This window comes from Rhinolophus hipposideros, assembly GCF_964194185.1.
Source record: "Rhinolophus hipposideros genome assembly, chromosome: 3".
Taxonomy (NCBI): Eukaryota; Metazoa; Chordata; class Mammalia; order Chiroptera; family Rhinolophidae; genus Rhinolophus; species Rhinolophus hipposideros.
In genome coordinates, this window is record NC_138049.1 from 17,044,604 (window position 1) to 17,061,749 (window position 17,146).

Here is a 17,146-nt window from a genome sequence, read left to right on the forward strand (position 1 = left end):
AACCAAATAAACCTTTGTACAGAGCATGTAAAATATACTATAAACAAGGTTGTTGTTGGATTGAGCTTTGCAAAACAAGTTGTTTACTAGTAGGTGTGAGACTGATGAGAGTGAAGTAAAAGTAAACACGTTTATATGTAGAGCATATACATGAAAGTAAACATGTTTATGTGTGAAACTGAGCATAACAAAATTGAGTGGTAAACACGTTCACCAAAACAACGTTTGGTTATCACCTAAGAAGTAAACAACTTGTTTTGCAAACCTCAATCTGAGAACCTTGTTTATAGTATATTTTACATACTTTACACAATCTTCAACCTAGTAAGATAATTACCATATTCTTTATTCTGAAATGCAATGGAAATGATGATAAATGCTGTTAGATCTGCTTTGAGTTACATTATTCTAGACCCATTAATGTGATGTTCATTTTTGGTACAAGTAGTTGGACACTGATACTAGCAGTATTAACTAGCAAAATGCCAATTATCTACCACCTTGCTACTCAAAGTATGTTCCCCCAGACCAGCAGGATCCACGGTATTACCTGGGAGGTTGTTAGAGATGCAGAGTTAGATGCCCACCTTGGACGCCCTGAATTCGAATCTGCATTTTAACAAGATGTCCAGGGGATACCTGTACACACCAGAGGCCGGGGAAGTGCTCTAGCAGCTAGCATCTCCATCTTTGACTCTCATTACCTACTGTATCCCCTGCCCAATGCAGGGGCAGGTGATTTTTACCTAAAAGTCCACATAGTTAAGAAAAATGTAGCTTGCCTTACTTAAGTTACTCGATTAACTTAACCTTTCCTTTTGTAAATGTAGGAATCTATTTTATCTAGTATTTGCTTAGGCTAAACGAATGGGTTAATTCCACAATTCAGAGAAAAAAAAATTACAACAAATTTTCCATAGAAAAGGGCTTGTTTAGCTTCAGGAGAGATTATTTTATTTTGCCCAATCAGAGCCCTTCAGCATAAAGAGACATTCATATACATATATATGAACATTTTCCAGAAACATTAATTTATAATACATTTTTTTAAAATACCAACTTAACAGTATTTATTTACAAAAATATTTCATTACCTAGTTTTAAACCTTTTGCTCTGATGACAGTTTGTAAAGTACAGGAATGCAAAATAACTACAAAGTTTAACACATTTTTAGTGTTTGCAATAGTGTTTGTTTGATTTGTATTAAATGAAACAGTACACGGAGATGGGTTTTTACTGTATTTAAAATGCATATTCCAGCATTTACCTTTGAGATAGTTACTGGACAGAGCAAGATATAAAATAAATTGCAGAAACTGAACACTGCCTGCATGTAGTTTAAGGTACACGAGTTAGAGCTCTATACCAAGCATGCTTGCCCCTGAATCTTAGAAAAACTTCATCTTGCTCTTTTAAATATTGTTTTTGGTGATGCATTCACAATGAACCAACAGTATAACTAGAAAGCAAAACGTTTTTTCTGGTTCTAACTACCATGTTAAGCAGAGGTCACACCTAAAGCATCACAGTACCATTTATTTACCAAAAAAATAAAAAATAAAAATAAAAATTTAAAACATGATTAACCCTCTTTGCATTGCTTCCTGTTGAGGTGAGTCTGTCATCAGTCTCCTTACATTGTCTTCAGTGGAAGCAAAGTTTATACAACATGAAATACATAGCAAAAGTATTTTAAAAAATGCAACTTCCAAATAAATAGGATTCCTTGCCATTAGTCTGTATCCATTTTAAACGCCTAAGCCAAACAACCTACAATAAATGAATACTGATTTATTTACATCTCATACACTATAAAACTTTAATTTGAACTATGAGTCTCATTGTGAAACACTGGCAAAACTGACATTCATGATTTTTCTGATGTAAAGAGTGTAAGAAAAAGAGCAATTATATGTAGCACTGGACTACTGTACTTAATTGTAAATGAATTGTGCCTAATAATTTAAGACTGTGTTAAGTCTTAACTGAAGAAAGCAATGTTATAACCCTGATAATTGGGAAGTTATTAAAACCATTTAATTCAGCTGAGAAAGGTAAGCTAAAGTTTTCCCTTTAATTTGTGTTGTTGTCACAACTATTTTCTGCTCACAGAGCCTTTAAAACTTCTGTGGCAGTAGTAAGATTAATATTCATTGGAAAAAATAATCCCCATAGCACTTTAGAAGAAATTGATCAATGATGAAAAGTGTAATTAACAAAAGCTGTAAACAGTATCTTCACATTCATTTTCAAAGGAAAAAAAAAAATATGGGCATAAATTTCAACCCAAGAGAACAAACAGCCTGAAAGGGAAAAGAAAAAAAAAAGGAGGACACTTAAGATAGAAGAGTGCTCTTTTTCAAACTAAATACGGATTAAAAAGTCTAGGAATTTGATCAAGTATCAAACTGATAAGGAACAAATTCTATAAACTACAAAATAAAAACCTTCATTGACAAAAATACATAAACTCTGTTTTCATTTTTGGAAATTTATTTTTAAAAAAGGTAGAAGAAAATACCTGGAAAACTATTTTAAATATATATATATATATATATATTTTTTAAAACAATAGTGAAGGTAGGCGTCCAACAGCAAGCTGCAGCTATTGAGAAAGATCTTGCAACTATTGTTGTGGGCATTGTCCCCAAAATAAAATTAATATTTGAAAATGCTCAATAGAGGGTTTTTAAAACCATTGTAATGATATCTTTCCTGTCATGTGTGAAAACTTTTGAATGATGTATGATTCTTTAAAATTAATTGTATCTCGATATGAGATATCAGTATTTCTTATTATAAGCGTAAAACGTAATTTTTTGTATGGATAATATACATACTTTTTAAGTACTTTGACTTAAACTTAACAAGTTCACCATTTTTAAAATTAAAGAGTACATTTATAAAAATTTCATTTTAAAACTAAAAGTTAATTCTCTAGCAGTATGTATAAATATAACACGTTACTGTATGATCTTAAAACAAATCTGAAAGTGTTGCAATAATTTAAGACCTAGAACACTGAAACACACAGCAAATGATTTTACTGTATTTTATCCTTGAAAACTATATAAAACCCTATTAAAGGTTTTAAAATTATGATCAGTTTAATTGTTTAAGGTGTAGCTAACAGCATATTCATGATTTTGGTGTTTTATACATATGTACCACTTAATTTGAACTGAGAAATGTGGATTAAATGATAATAAAAAGTTTTCATTACCTAAAAAAGTGCAGAAAAATTCAAGTTTAAAGTTCAGTGCTCTTTATTTTGAAAAAAAAAAAAAAAGCCAAAATCCCAAAAGTTAAAATGTAAAGTAAATCTTTGCCACAAAAATTTTACCTTTGGATACAGCTTTTCTAATGTCACATGAGAAAATGCCTTAAGCAAAATGTATATGGAATATAGAACTCAGGGTAAAACTTTTAACTCCGCATTGGCTTCCACATATTTTTCCTTTCCTCAGCTGTTTCCCCACCACTCGCTGTAACCTAAAAGTATGTAACACTTTCAGACTTGTTGAAAACACTCACACATCTACATGAAATAACTTCAGAGGCACCTACAATTTAGAAGGTCTAAGCAAAAGAAATGCTTCTTTCTTTAAAGTGCTGTACTTAATTAAATCGCAATATACTACACACAACACAGACAAGTAGCAGCATTTTTTTTCACATCCATAAAGTCAAATTAACTTAGTAATAGCTCAGTTATATCTATAGCCATTTTTTGGAAACACTCTGTACAGTTGAAATGCAAACCAAGGGGATTAAGATGATGCAAAACTTCAAATGGAGATAATATACAGAATTTGTCAGAATATAAGATTCCAAATAACTTTATAAGCAAATACATATGGACTTTAGTCTGAAGAGTGAAATGAACTGGGTATGTGCTACACATCGGGAAGCCACTTCCGGTCGACAACTGCTAATCAACGAATACTTCAGTGATTTTAGAGCCAAGGACAAATGCAGTGAAGAATGTTTCAGGATGTGGAGGAAGCACATGAAATCTTTCATTTTTCTAACATTTTCTATTTTGACTTTTTTTTTTTTTTTTGATTTGTTTTCCTGAAATCTTAGCTTGCTGGTGACTATTTCTGCATTTAAAAAGAAAAAAAAAATAGAGATGTTATCTCTCAAATTACAATAAATTCCCTGGGTTAGTCATTACTGCAGACTGTCTCTTATCTACAGACTGAATCAAGTATAACTTTGAAAAGCTTAGTCCCTATTTTCAAAAATACTTCAAGCTTTCTAATCCTAAGTAAGTTTCTAGTGTGCTGTGCATAATTTGTAGATTAATTTAAAAATGAAATAAAATAACCCAAAATATTCGGATTGTTTTATAAAAGCCATCTCAGACGTATCTACTTCTCTATTTGAAAATAATTACAAGATTGGTTTATTTTATATACAACAGGAAAAATGACAGTAAAAATGAAGTTGATAGACAATTAACAAAATAAGACAGCAAATTAAACACCTGGAGCCAATATGTCCTTCCACGTGAATGGCTAATCAACCAGTATATTACTTTATTTAGTGCTTCTCAACTTCCAATCCGTAACTGTTGATTTTATAGATGACATTCACAACACTGTTAAGAAATGGCCTAATACTTTCTGCGACATATCGTGGAACAATGGGTTTATTAAATAATATATGATACAGATTGAGCAATTTATAAACTGCTGAATGATCATCCTACAGCTGACATTAACTAAACAGAAATATGGTATTAATAGATACTTTCTACAAATTCAGAAACTTTTGAAAGGTACTGTATTTTTAAAATATTTCTTTTGGCTTGATCAATTATCTCTGCCGCATATATTTAGTCCCTCTCTAATGATAGTCAAAGTAAATCGTAATGTAAACCTTTGTGTCCCATAGTGCATGTTGTAAAATGTAAACAAAAGGCTTTTTTAATAAAAAGAGTAAAGAGGAAAGGATGCATTAACAGACTACATGAAATTGAAGTGTTCTACATATACCTTTAATGATCATATGGAATAGAAAAACCACCATTTTTGCTATCAATTTGTGCTCTGATTATCTCAATGCAAAAAGAAAATGGTTTTAAACAATTTTTTATAGAAGAAAATATTCCAATTTCATTACTATTAAATGTAATGCTTCTATTTTGCTCTTCCTCCGTTGCTTTAATAACAATCGCTACAATCTCAGATGAGCCTGCATTCCAAGCTTACTTACTTCCAAGGTCTACCAAGCCATCTCTTTCCTGTCTGCAAGGCTACTTTAGGAACCAATCATTTATTATTGTACACGGATGGTCTCATTTGCATTATACTCCAATACAGAAATAATTTAGTTACCAAAATGCACATATTTTCCTTTCCTTTTGGCTTTTTGAAACCTTGAAAGGGCATGTACAGATTTATAGTATATTTCTACAGAAAATATTTTGTAGGTCATCAGACTAGACTCTTATATAGATAATTATTGACAACAGATGCTTGTAATTTTCCATGCGACAGCATGTGCACTAAGATTTTACTGGCTCATCACCTGAGTGTACTGGAACTGTTAGCAAATCAAGGGCATTTTAAAAAGGGAGCTGAGCACTTTACTGAAATAATGAAACAATTTTTTTTAGCAATTTTAATTAAATAATGCAAAGGTACATTTGGTTAAACATTTTATAAAAATTCAAGCAAAATTAAAAACTTAGCCAATTTCAACATTTCTACCAATTCAACCCGTAACTATTTTGGTCAAATCCACCTTCAGCTGAATTAATGAGAACAAGACAAGGGACACTGAAGTATTCTCCTCACCACAATGGAGGTTTTTCTCACTTTCCACACTGCATAGCCACGACATGGAAACTCCCAGAATGATGAGCAGTTCAGTCATGCTCTACACTTTTCTTTTCAATGAAAAGTGATGTATCACCTTGTTTTGCTTTTGACAAAATATGGACTAAACACAAGTATACAATAACAAGAATCCAAGAGTAGCCCATACACAAGTCAATCGTGTGTATGTTTTTATTATTGAAAGCCCACCATTCAGCTTATCTGTCTAAAGATATGGTAACAAACAGTTTGTTGCTTTTTCACTAATGATACTGATGACCAGTCAGTTTAAGGGAGGGAAGGTCCAAGACAGCTCTTTATAATTCAGTCAATGAGACAAACGTTAACGATTTCAGCTTCAGAGCTTCGAACTTATTGCCTCTCCCTCAGAGGTCAAACACTGATGGCAGATAACAGCACAAATCTTTTGGCATATGAAAGTTTAATGCAGGAATGAGCCAGGAATGGTCCCTGCCATGTCTCAACATCCCCCTTTGTTTCTTCATCTGTATTGTGTGACCTGCTCAGTTCCCACACTGTCAACTCCTAGTGGGCACACAGCATGTGAGCCTCTTGGAGGGGGTGAACAGTCCTCGGTTAAAGCCACGTGACTGACGTAAAACAGTGCATGACTTAGGAAAGAAGAGTATCCAGTGATGAACATCCCTTTAATGTTAACTTTCCTAAAGTAAAATCAATGAAGTAAAAAAGGAAAATTCTTTTTCCTTTTGGCTGAAGTTGGACTTAGTTGGATTTCCGGTTGTCAGAACTGGTACCACTTCTTATCTTTGTATTTCAACATCATCTAAAGGGAGAAAACATGAAAAAGATGTTTTAAACATGCCAGAACAATACTTGTAAGTTACAACTGATTTCTCTAGGTTTTCAAAACACTGTATGATTCTAAAACATTCTATCGTGTTACTATATTGCTTGTTTCAAATCAATTCATATTGAAAGCAGTAAGAATTGTTCCATTTAGTGGGGAAAAAGACTAGTGATTAATAATTAAGATGTGTAACATAATTAAATTTGGGTGAGTGCATTCTTTGGTGACCTAAGCTAATAACTTATAAATATGGTAATTTCAGTTTTCTAATTTGAAATAAAAATAATGTTTACAAAACCTGGGGTGTGAAAGGGTAGAAATACTACTACTACTGCTATGTAAAATTTGCTGAGCACTTTCTCTGAGCCAACACTGTATGGCTCACTTTCCCTACAGGAATTCATTTGGTCTTCAAAACAACTCTATGAGTTAGCCATTATTATTCTCCTCATTTTATAAATGAGAAACTGAAGCTTATGGGGATTACCCAATGTAACAAAAGGGTGAAACTGGGATTTGAGCCCACATAGTCTGATTCAAGAACCCATGATCTTAAATACCTCAATGTATTGTCTTCCTTTGATTCACAAATATGGCTCAAGAATATCTGGTAGAAGGGAAAAGCTACCAGTTTGAGATTGAGCTCTTTGCTAAATATTTAGCGTGTGGATATACTCTGAAATTGACTGAAGTGTCATATGCCTTGGAGATCACAGTCAGGTGCAGGGTTATGCCAATAAAATTCTTGACCTAGACTGAAGGCTGCTAGCCTGATCTGAGGTGTGTGTCAACCTGGTACAAGGGCTAGCAAGTGACCTCGAAAGCTCTTTGAAGCCCTGGACAAATCTCTTCCAGGTTAAGTTACCTCCTTTATGCATTCTTGGTGTCAGCATTCTTAAGCCAGGAAGAGATGACTTTTGACTGAAAAATGTAAAGATCTATTGCTGGCAGATAGGATACTCAAACATAAAATAACCTTAATATGGTATTTTCAGATGACAAATTTGAAATGTCATCAAGGGCATGTGTAAAGCATCACTGAGTGGCAGACCTGTGTATCAAAATGAAGAACGTGAATTCTACCTACAAGCTGTTACATTCAGTGTTTTGGGCACATCACGCTGGCCAAGAAAGCATGTTTGTATGAGGGCCAGTCAGGGAGCCCTACTTTACAGAATGTTTCTAAGCTCCACCATGATTTCCTGGATCAAGACGAATTCATTGCAAAAATGCATCCCGCTACTCCTCTGTATGAAGGGGTGCTCAGACAGATCTGATGTTGTTTATTTGAATAAAAGTGTTTGCCAGTGTTAGTTATTCAGATCTCCCTAAGGAGTCAAGGGAGGGAAATGATTTTCTTCTGTAGGAGAGACCAGTAGTAGAATCAGAGGCATTTCGGAAAGTTAGCTTTGTTACTGCGTTCCGAAGAAACGGCCCGCAGAGCTTTGTTTATAGAAAACCCTCAGGAAACAAACTTCAGGAAAAGACCAAATGTTACTGATACATGTTCTTGTAATAGTTCCCTCTGGTGGCAAGTCAGGGTCTGGCAACTGTACTGAGGATACATGAAAATTCATGAGTAGATATGCTATAGCTATAAAAATACAGTAATTTTCATACTTGTTTTACCTAAGTTGTTTTGCTTTTTGTTTAAGTACTTGTTTGATAGACGTACCTCATGAGCATGTTTCGAAAACGAATCTGCACTGGACAACATGGCTGCGGTTCTTTCCTCCAGGTCTCCGAGTTTCTGGCCACGTTCGTCAAGGGCCAGCCTGGCGCGGGCTAATTCACCGACCACACCAGACGCTGCTCCTTTCACACCTTCAATGCCACCTGGACCCGGGATATGTTGTGCAAGACTTCTCGAAGCCTTTCCTGAGGCTGATTCCCCAACTGCACGAATGAGATAAACAAAAGGGCAACTTAGAAATATTTATGTTGTTCACTTACACAATGTACATTGATAAATACTGTATGCTCTCTTAGTTCATATATAGAGGGGCTTGTGCAAAAAAGGGACTGGTAATTATTTGTTGTAATGAATAATGGATAAACTGATACCAGTTTATATAACAGTAAAAAGTGTGCAAAATACTGAAGATACGGTAACTTAAAAATATTTAAATACAAATATTTAAATTTAAACACACAGATTTAATTTAGTTTATTCATTCCACACTTTGTCTTACTTAAAATACTATACTCAGGCTTAGAAGTAAAGAAAAATAAAGAATTTATTCAGTATTCTATTTCAGACTCCAAAAGTTATAGATATGCTCTATTCCCTTTTTTCTCTCCATTTATGTTGTCACTTACCAAATAGATCACATTTGTTTCCTTCAAAAGATCTCAGGAATTCATTGCTTCCTTTCCCTTTGTAATCCAGACCCTGATTATCTTAACATCTAGATTCCTGCAAATGTCTTAAATCTGTTCAATCTGCTGTCATATTTCCTCATCCCTCAGCATATATTTTTCTTCAGAAATATAATTCACATGCCATAAAATTTTCCCCTCAACAATTCAGTAATTTTTAGTTTGTTCAAAAGGTTGTGCAACCAGTATCACTATCTATTCCCAAGCATTTTCATCGCTACAAAAAACAAAACACAAAAAAACCCAAACAATTTTATTAGCCATTTTCCATTTCCCCGTCTTCTCAGCCCTTGGCAATCAATAATCCACTTTGTGTCTATAAATTTGCCTATTCCTAATGTTTCATTTAAATGGATTTATACAATATATGGGTGGCCTTTTGTGTCTGTCTTCTTTCACTAAAATAATGTTGTCACGGTTCAACCATGTATCAGTACTTTCAGCTTTTGTAATGACTGAACAATATTCCATTGTGTTACGGAAGAGCTGACATTTCCTTTATCCACTCATCAGATGATGGACATTTTGAGTTGTTTTCACTTATAAATAACACTGCTACGAACATTTGTACAAGTTTTTGGGTGGACATGTTCTTAGCTCTCTTGGGTATATACCTAGCAGTGTAATTGTTGGGTCATGATAACTTTATGTTTAACTTTTGAGCAACTGCCAGAATTTTCCAAATAGGTTACAGCATCTTACATTTCCACTGGCAATGTGTGAGGGTTTCAATTTTTTCACATTCTTGCAAACATTTGTTATTGTATGTCTTTTTGATTACAGCCGTCTTAGTACGTGTACTTCATTGTGGTTTTGTTTTGCATTTCCCTAATGACAAATGATGTTCAGCATCGTTTCATGTGTTTATTGGCCATCAGTATATATATATATATATATATATATGTATATATATATATATATATATATATATATATATATATATATATATTTGGAGAAATATCTATTCAAACCCTTTGCCCATTTATAATTTGGGATATGTGTCTTTTTATTGTTGATTTATAAGAGTTTCTTATTCTGGATAGGAGTTCCTTATCTAGTATTCTGGATACTAGACTTTTATCAGATATATCAGATATATAATTTACAAATATCACATTCTGTGGGTTTTCTTTTCACTTTCTTGATAGTGTTCTTAGACTTTTAATTGAGGAGACTCTATTTTTTTTCTTTGGTTGCTTGTGATTTTGGTGTCATATTTGAGAAATTATCACCTAATCTAAGGCCACAAAGATTTATACCTATGTTTTCTTCCAGGAGTTTTAGTTTCTTTCTATGGAGGTCTTTAATCCATCTTGAGTTAATTTTTCTGTATGGTGTGAGGTCGGCGTCCAACTTTATTCCTGTCGTGTGGGTATCCAATAGCCCTAACACCATCTATTGAAAAGACCATTGAATTTTCCTGGCAGTCTTGTAGGAAATCAATTGACCATACATGTAAGAGCTTATTTCTGGACTTTTAAATCTATTTCATTAGTCTAAGTATCTATCATTATGCCAGTAGCACACTATCTTGATGATTACAGATTTGTAATAACTTGGGAAATTGAAATGTGTTAGTCCTCCATTTTTTTACTTCTTTTTCAAGATTTGTGTGTGTGGCTATTTTGAATCCTTTTCATTTCCATACGAATCTTAGGAACAGCTTGTTTCTTTCTTCAAAAAACCAGCTGGGATTTTGACAGGGATTGTGTTGAATGTATAGATTAACTTGGGGAATACTGCCATCTTAGCAATATTACATATTCCAATCCATGGACATAGGATGTCAATTCATTTATGTTTTAATTTCTTTAAAAATTTTGAAGTTTATATTATTTTGCACTTCTCTTGTTAAATCATTTATAAGTATTTTCTTTTAATGCTATTAAAAATGGAACTGTTTTCTTAATTTAATTTTCAGTTTGTTCATTACTAGTGTATATAAACGCAATTTATATTTCTATTGATATGTATCCTGCAATTTCGTTTATTAACTATAATGGTGTGTGTGTGTGTGTGTGTGTGTGTGTTCCTTAAGATCTTGTATATTCAAGATGTCATTTGCAAATGTAGTTTTACTTCTTCCATTCCAATCTTCATGCCTTTTTTTTTCTTTTCTTGCCTAATTGCTCTGGTTAAAGCCTCTAGTACAATGTCAAATGGAAGTGCTGAGATCTTTTGAATTTCTATATAAAGTTTAGAATAATTCATATTTTTTTGGGGGTGTGTGTGTGTACAAATATGTGTGTATATGCATAACTGATGTCTTTTATTTAATCTTTTACTGCATGATCTATCTCTCTACTTATTTGGGTCTTTCACTTCTTCACAGTTTTATAATTTTCTATTTTCCCCATGGAGGTCCTGAACATCTGTTAAGATTTATTAATATTTCTAGGTATTTTTTAATACCATTGTGGTAGGCAGAATATTAGACTCCCACCCACCCACCCAAAGATGACCACTCTCTTATTCCTGGAACCTGTAAATATGTTACCATACATAGGAAAAAGGACTTGCAGATGTGATTAAGTGAAGGACCTAGAGATAGAGCGATTACCCACCTAAACCCAATGTAATCACATGGATTTAAAAGCTTTTCCCAGAGAAAGATTTGGCTTCAGAAAAATAGTCAAGAGAGATGCAGAAAGTTGCTGGCTTTGAAGGCTGAGGAAGGCACCTCTAAGAAAGGATGTGGATGGCCTCCAGAAGCTGAAAAAAGGCAAAAAAACCCCAAAAAACCCATTCTCCCCCTTAAACCCTCCAACAAGGAACACAGCCCTACAACACCATAAAACCTGTGTTGATATTTAAGCTACAGAACTGTAAGATAATAGGTTTGTATTGTTTCCAGTCACTATGTGATAATTTGTTATAGCAGCAAGAAAAAAATTAATTCAAATAGTGATTTTAAAAATTTCATTTTTCACTGTTGTTAATATGGTATGAATAAATTGAATTTTATTTTTGTATGTGGATTATTTCCAGTAAGTTTGCTAAACTCTATTATTTCTAATGGCTTAGCCATAGATTCTTTTATGTTTTCTGAATATGTCATTGTATCAATCATTACAAATGATTATTTTGTTCTCCCTTTCCTATTGTTCTATTTTTCCTTCCCTTTCCATACTCTTTAGGGACTTCAATACAATGTTGAATGTATGTGTATAACACTAGGCATTGTGTCATTCCTTGTCTCAAAAGTAAAGTTTTTAATAACTTTTAATGTTTCTGCATTGTTATATTTACTGTAGAATTTTGCTAGTTAAACATTGTATAATATTTTGCAGTTATAATTTATCAACTTACCTTCTAGGAATCTTTATCAGAAACGGATATTGAATTTAACAAGTCTTTTTTGCACCTGTTGGGGTGGTCATATGATTTTTGTCCTTAATCTGTTAATGTGGTGAATACTCATTTATTATTGTTGTTATTATTATTATTATCATATATATATATATATATATTTTTTTTTTAAATAACAAACCAGCTTTGAATTCCTAGAACAACACAAACTTGGTCAAGGCAAATCATCTTTATTACATATTGCTGGGTATGCTATATTAATATTTCATTTTATATTTTGTATCTATAATCTTCAGTGATAGATATATGCCTTTATTTTTCCTTTCTCATACTATGTTCATTTTTAGTATCAAGGTTGTATTAAGTTTACAAAATGACCTGATGAGTGTACCTTCTTTTTGTTTTTTCTGAAGAATTTGTCTCAGAGTGAAATTATTTTTTCCCCTTAAATTTAGTAGCATGTTCTAGTGAAGCCCTATTTAAGCCAGGAATGTACTTGTGGAAAAGTTTGAAATGATGTCTTCAATATCTAATACTTACAGGACTATTCAGATTTTACTTCTCTTTTTGTCCATTTTGATATATCGTACTTTTCTAGCATTTGTTTATTTCACCGAAAGTTTGAAAAAATTTACCAAGAAGTTATAAATTATATTCTTACTGTTTTAACTGGCAGCAGTACATTTAGTGACATCTCCGTTTTTCATCCCTGAGTGTTTACTTGTGACTTCTTTTCATCTTGCTCAGTTCACCAGAGCTTTATTAATTTTATTAGATTTTTAAAGAATCAAATTTTTTTTTTGTTGTGTATTTATTTACTATTTCATTACTATCTTATTATCTTTGGTTTATTCTGCTGTTTTGCTACCTTAAGGCATTAACGATGCCTTAATGTTTACTCTTTCATGATACTAATATGACTATACCAGTTGATTCTTCATTTATGTATCATGCTTTATCTTATAAATTTCAAGCTTTCTGTGCCCTTATGTTTTAGATGTGTCCTCTGTAAACAATGTACATTTCTTTTTAAATTCAATATGATCACATTTGTCTTTCAATTGAAATGTTCATTCTACCTACATTTGCTATTGTTATTTAAGTTAATCTACCATTATTTATGTGCTTGCTATTTTATCCCACCTGTTTTGTGCTTTCTCCCCTCTCTTCTCTCCTTTTTGGAAGGATTGTGATTATCCTGTTATGCATATGGAAGTTATTTACTACTTTGCTAGGTTATAAAGGTCACCTTAGAAATGATAACAATTATAAACTACAAATCATAACATATACTGAACTAATTAATGCTAATGGATAATTTTTACAAGTCTCTGAAAAAATGCAGGGATTTCAGATTATCTGAAATCCACTTACCCTTTCCAACTCCTTTGATTTTATGCAAGTTTTGGGGTCATATTGTTTATTTACATTTGTATGTGTATAACACAAGACTTTGCTTTAGTTTATAAAGATTACATTAATTACACTTATGTATATATTTATTACTTATTTTCCAAAGCATTATTTCCTACATCTCTGACAGTCCATCAAGGATTCTTTTTCCTCTATCTGAAGTACATTCTTTAGAATTCCCCTGAGTGTGGTGGTCACCCTTATTTTATTTATTTGTTCATTTGTCTAAAAATGTCTCATTCTTGAAGGATATTTTGAGTACAGAGCCCTAGATTAAGTACGATCTTCTGTCAATGTACAGAAGATCATGCTACTATGTTTGGCTGTTGAGAAGTCAATCTCTAGCTTAGTAAAAGGTATCTATGATTTGCTCCCACACACTTAAAAGGTTTTCCTTGTCTTTGATACAGTATATTTTCTTATGACACATCTAGCCTTGAATTTTTTAAACAATATCCTTCTTGGAATTCATTAAGGTTCTTTAATGTTTGAACTGATACCTTTTATCAATTCTGAAAAGTTTCCTTCTTGAGCAGGTCCAAACATGCTAGATCTCCTCATTGCCATTTCTATTTCATCTTCTATGTTGTTGTTTTTTTTGTTAATATCTTTTTGTTTTTCTGTGCTACATTCTAGATGGTTTATTTTGGCCTATCTCTAATTTATGTTGTAATTCTCTCTTCAGTTTTGTCTAATTTGTGGTTAAATTCATCTAAGTTTTTAATTTTAGTTTTTAAATCTTTAAGTTCCCCAATTTCATTTTAGTTTCTTAAACATTTGCTGTATTGATTTTTACAGTTTTCAGTTACCCTATACAATGTTCAGGCATGGTACTTACCCTCTTGAACATAATATGCATTATCCTTTTATATGTGTGTCTGAGAATTTCAATATTTGAAGTACATGTGATTTGGCTTCTGTTTTTCTCTGTTTTATTGTTTATGGTATTGATTCCTAGGGTTCTTGGTTGTCTATGAATACATATTTGAAAAATTATTTCTAGAAATAATTTGAGAATAACTTGGAATATATCATCCTCCTTTGGAGAACATTTTCATTTGCTTCTGTCAGGTGCTGGGGACTTCAGCAGTCTGCAAAAATCTTAATTAAGGTCGACAGTTTTTTGGCCACTCAGATAATTTGAAGCTGACAAGTCTGTGTGTGTGTGTGTGTGTGTGTGTGTGTGTGTGTGTGTGTGTGTGTATGTGAGGTTTAACTTCTAGTTCAACTTCACTCTTCAGCTGTAGGATTCTGAGCTCCTTGCAAAGAGGAGGGTTTGTTTATCACCATCTTCCCCCTTGTCAGTTCTGGAATCCCACCTTGCTAGTCCTAACAGTTTAGTGTCTCAGTTTCCGCTTCAGATAATCAAAGTATTTCAGGGTGACAGTGGCCTCAGGCTGCCATGCTTACCACGCTGGGTTCCCAGCCTTCCCCAGGATATTGTCTTTACTACATTGTTACCCCTTTCATGGTTCTAAGAATTAAGATAAAACATTCTTAAATTTTGTGTAATTATCCTCAGTGAGAACGTTATTTCAAATTATCAGTCCCCCACGACTTGAAGAACAGTCTTCATTTTTCTTAAATGAATTAAAACTGACCAATCCTCATTACACAGATGGTAATCATCTGGGTAAGTTTCTAAAATGAAATTGCACTGCACTGCTACTTACTGGTATTTAATCTTACTGATTTTCTAATTAGTCAAACACAAAAGGAAAATTCTGAAATATTTTAGGAAAAAAGAGAATAAAGGAAAAAAAAAATCAAGGATAGATAGTAGTTCCTACTTGACAGGTCAAACATTCATGGATACATTAATTCATTCAATAACAAATTTCTAATTAGTTCCCATTTCTGGAAGGTAGTACATGATTCAGATTTGCTATTTTAAATAACCTAATGCAATGAGAATAGTTTTGGAGATTTTGTAAGATAAAATAAATGTTTAAGTAAAAAGGTTTTCAAGATTAAGGTCATCAATTAAAGTCAATTAGAGTATTAAAATAATAATGATCACATTTACTGCAAATACTTTCTAAATTATTCATTTCAAGTTGTGAATACTCCGTTTTACCTACCTGAAGCTATTCTGATATTCGTTCCCTGAGTAAAACATTCCCGATTTAGATTAGAGTGACAGAAAATAATTTCATTTATTTAGTTACAACATGGGTATATTAATTGTGGTGACAAAGAAAAAAGGTGAACATATATATATATATATACATGTAGGAAAAATTTATATGGCTTGAATGTTTCTGTTTTGTATTATCCAAATTAAATAAATCAACTTACATAGTTCTTCTCTATCAAGAGATTGTGCACCGCCTCCAAATAAGCCTTTGAAGAATCCCCTGTTTGGTGCTTCAGGTGTTTCTACAGGAGTGAAGAGTTCACCCAACATTTCCTTTAAAATCAAAACATATTGTAATTGCTAACGTTTCAGGGAAACTAAACTATAATTAGCAAAACCATCACTGTAGACTCTTTAATTTAAGCTTATAATATTATCTGTTGAGATTCACAATTCAGAGTACATTTCAAATGATCAGATCCAGGACATACTGAGTCACAGAGTAAGTTATTAAAACTAATTGGCTAAGACTAACTTGCTGCTTGTTACAGCTTGATTACTTTTCTTACATTTCAAGATAATATTCCTGCTTAAGCTGGAAGGAGATTCCAATCTTTGACAAAATTTTCACATAACTCTTATTATGAAGAATTGGTAACTGGATTAATAATTAGGTCTTCCTACATGAGAAAGAAGAAAAGCTACTAGCAAGTTGAAAAATCTAGTGTAATGATGATGAAATACAGTTTTGGAATTAGCACCTTCACTGAGTCAAAACATTAGTAATTTAGAAAGACACACCAACTCATTTTTTCATAATTATATACTACGAAGAGAATTATGCCAGCATAAACCTGGAATTTCAGAAATCTGGCAGGGAGATGGGAGGGCTTCTTCCTATATTATCAACGAGTTTTTAGAATTACTGTCAATATTCCTCCAAACACAGAAATGATAAAAGTAAGTCAGGAGACAAGAAAGGTTACTGACATGTTACTGACTGTAGATAACACATAAAGAGAGGAGTTTCGCTAAGGAGAATGAGAGTAACAATACTATTTACAAGGCAGCTTTGGGAACTTTAGAATAAACAAAATCATAGTGAGGCTTATGGATTGCATTTCTGCCCAATGAATAGAAGTAGCTATTACACAAAAAATAAATATACTAGTGGTATTAGTTCTGCTTTACTGTGGTATTACATTATTATAGTTGGAGCTAATGTTTGTACTATTTTTAGGGTTTCTTCCTGAGAGCTGGGTTAAGAAAGTTATTAAGAATATCCAATATCCAAAGATTTTACTTTTCGAGAA

General features: G+C 32.7%; 1 protein-coding gene across 3 annotated transcripts in view; it reads right to left on the bottom strand.

The window, feature by feature from the left end:
* Positions 1-6,004: 6,004 nt before the first annotated feature.
* The window catches only part of STXBP5 (syntaxin binding protein 5), a 167,615-nt gene continuing 156,473 nt past the window's right edge, over positions 6,005-17,146 (bottom strand). For all 3 annotated transcript variants that reach the window (XM_081032575.1, XM_081032574.1, XM_081032573.1), the window contains 3 exons: positions 16,055-16,166; positions 8,331-8,551; positions 6,005-6,631 (listed from right to left, as the gene is read on the bottom strand). In XM_081032575.1, the coding sequence (XP_080888701.1) occupies positions 6,590-6,631; positions 8,331-8,551; positions 16,055-16,166 (375 nt within the window). In that variant the 3' untranslated portion in view covers positions 6,005-6,589. The remainder of the gene's footprint in view (positions 6,632-8,330; positions 8,552-16,054; positions 16,167-17,146) is intronic.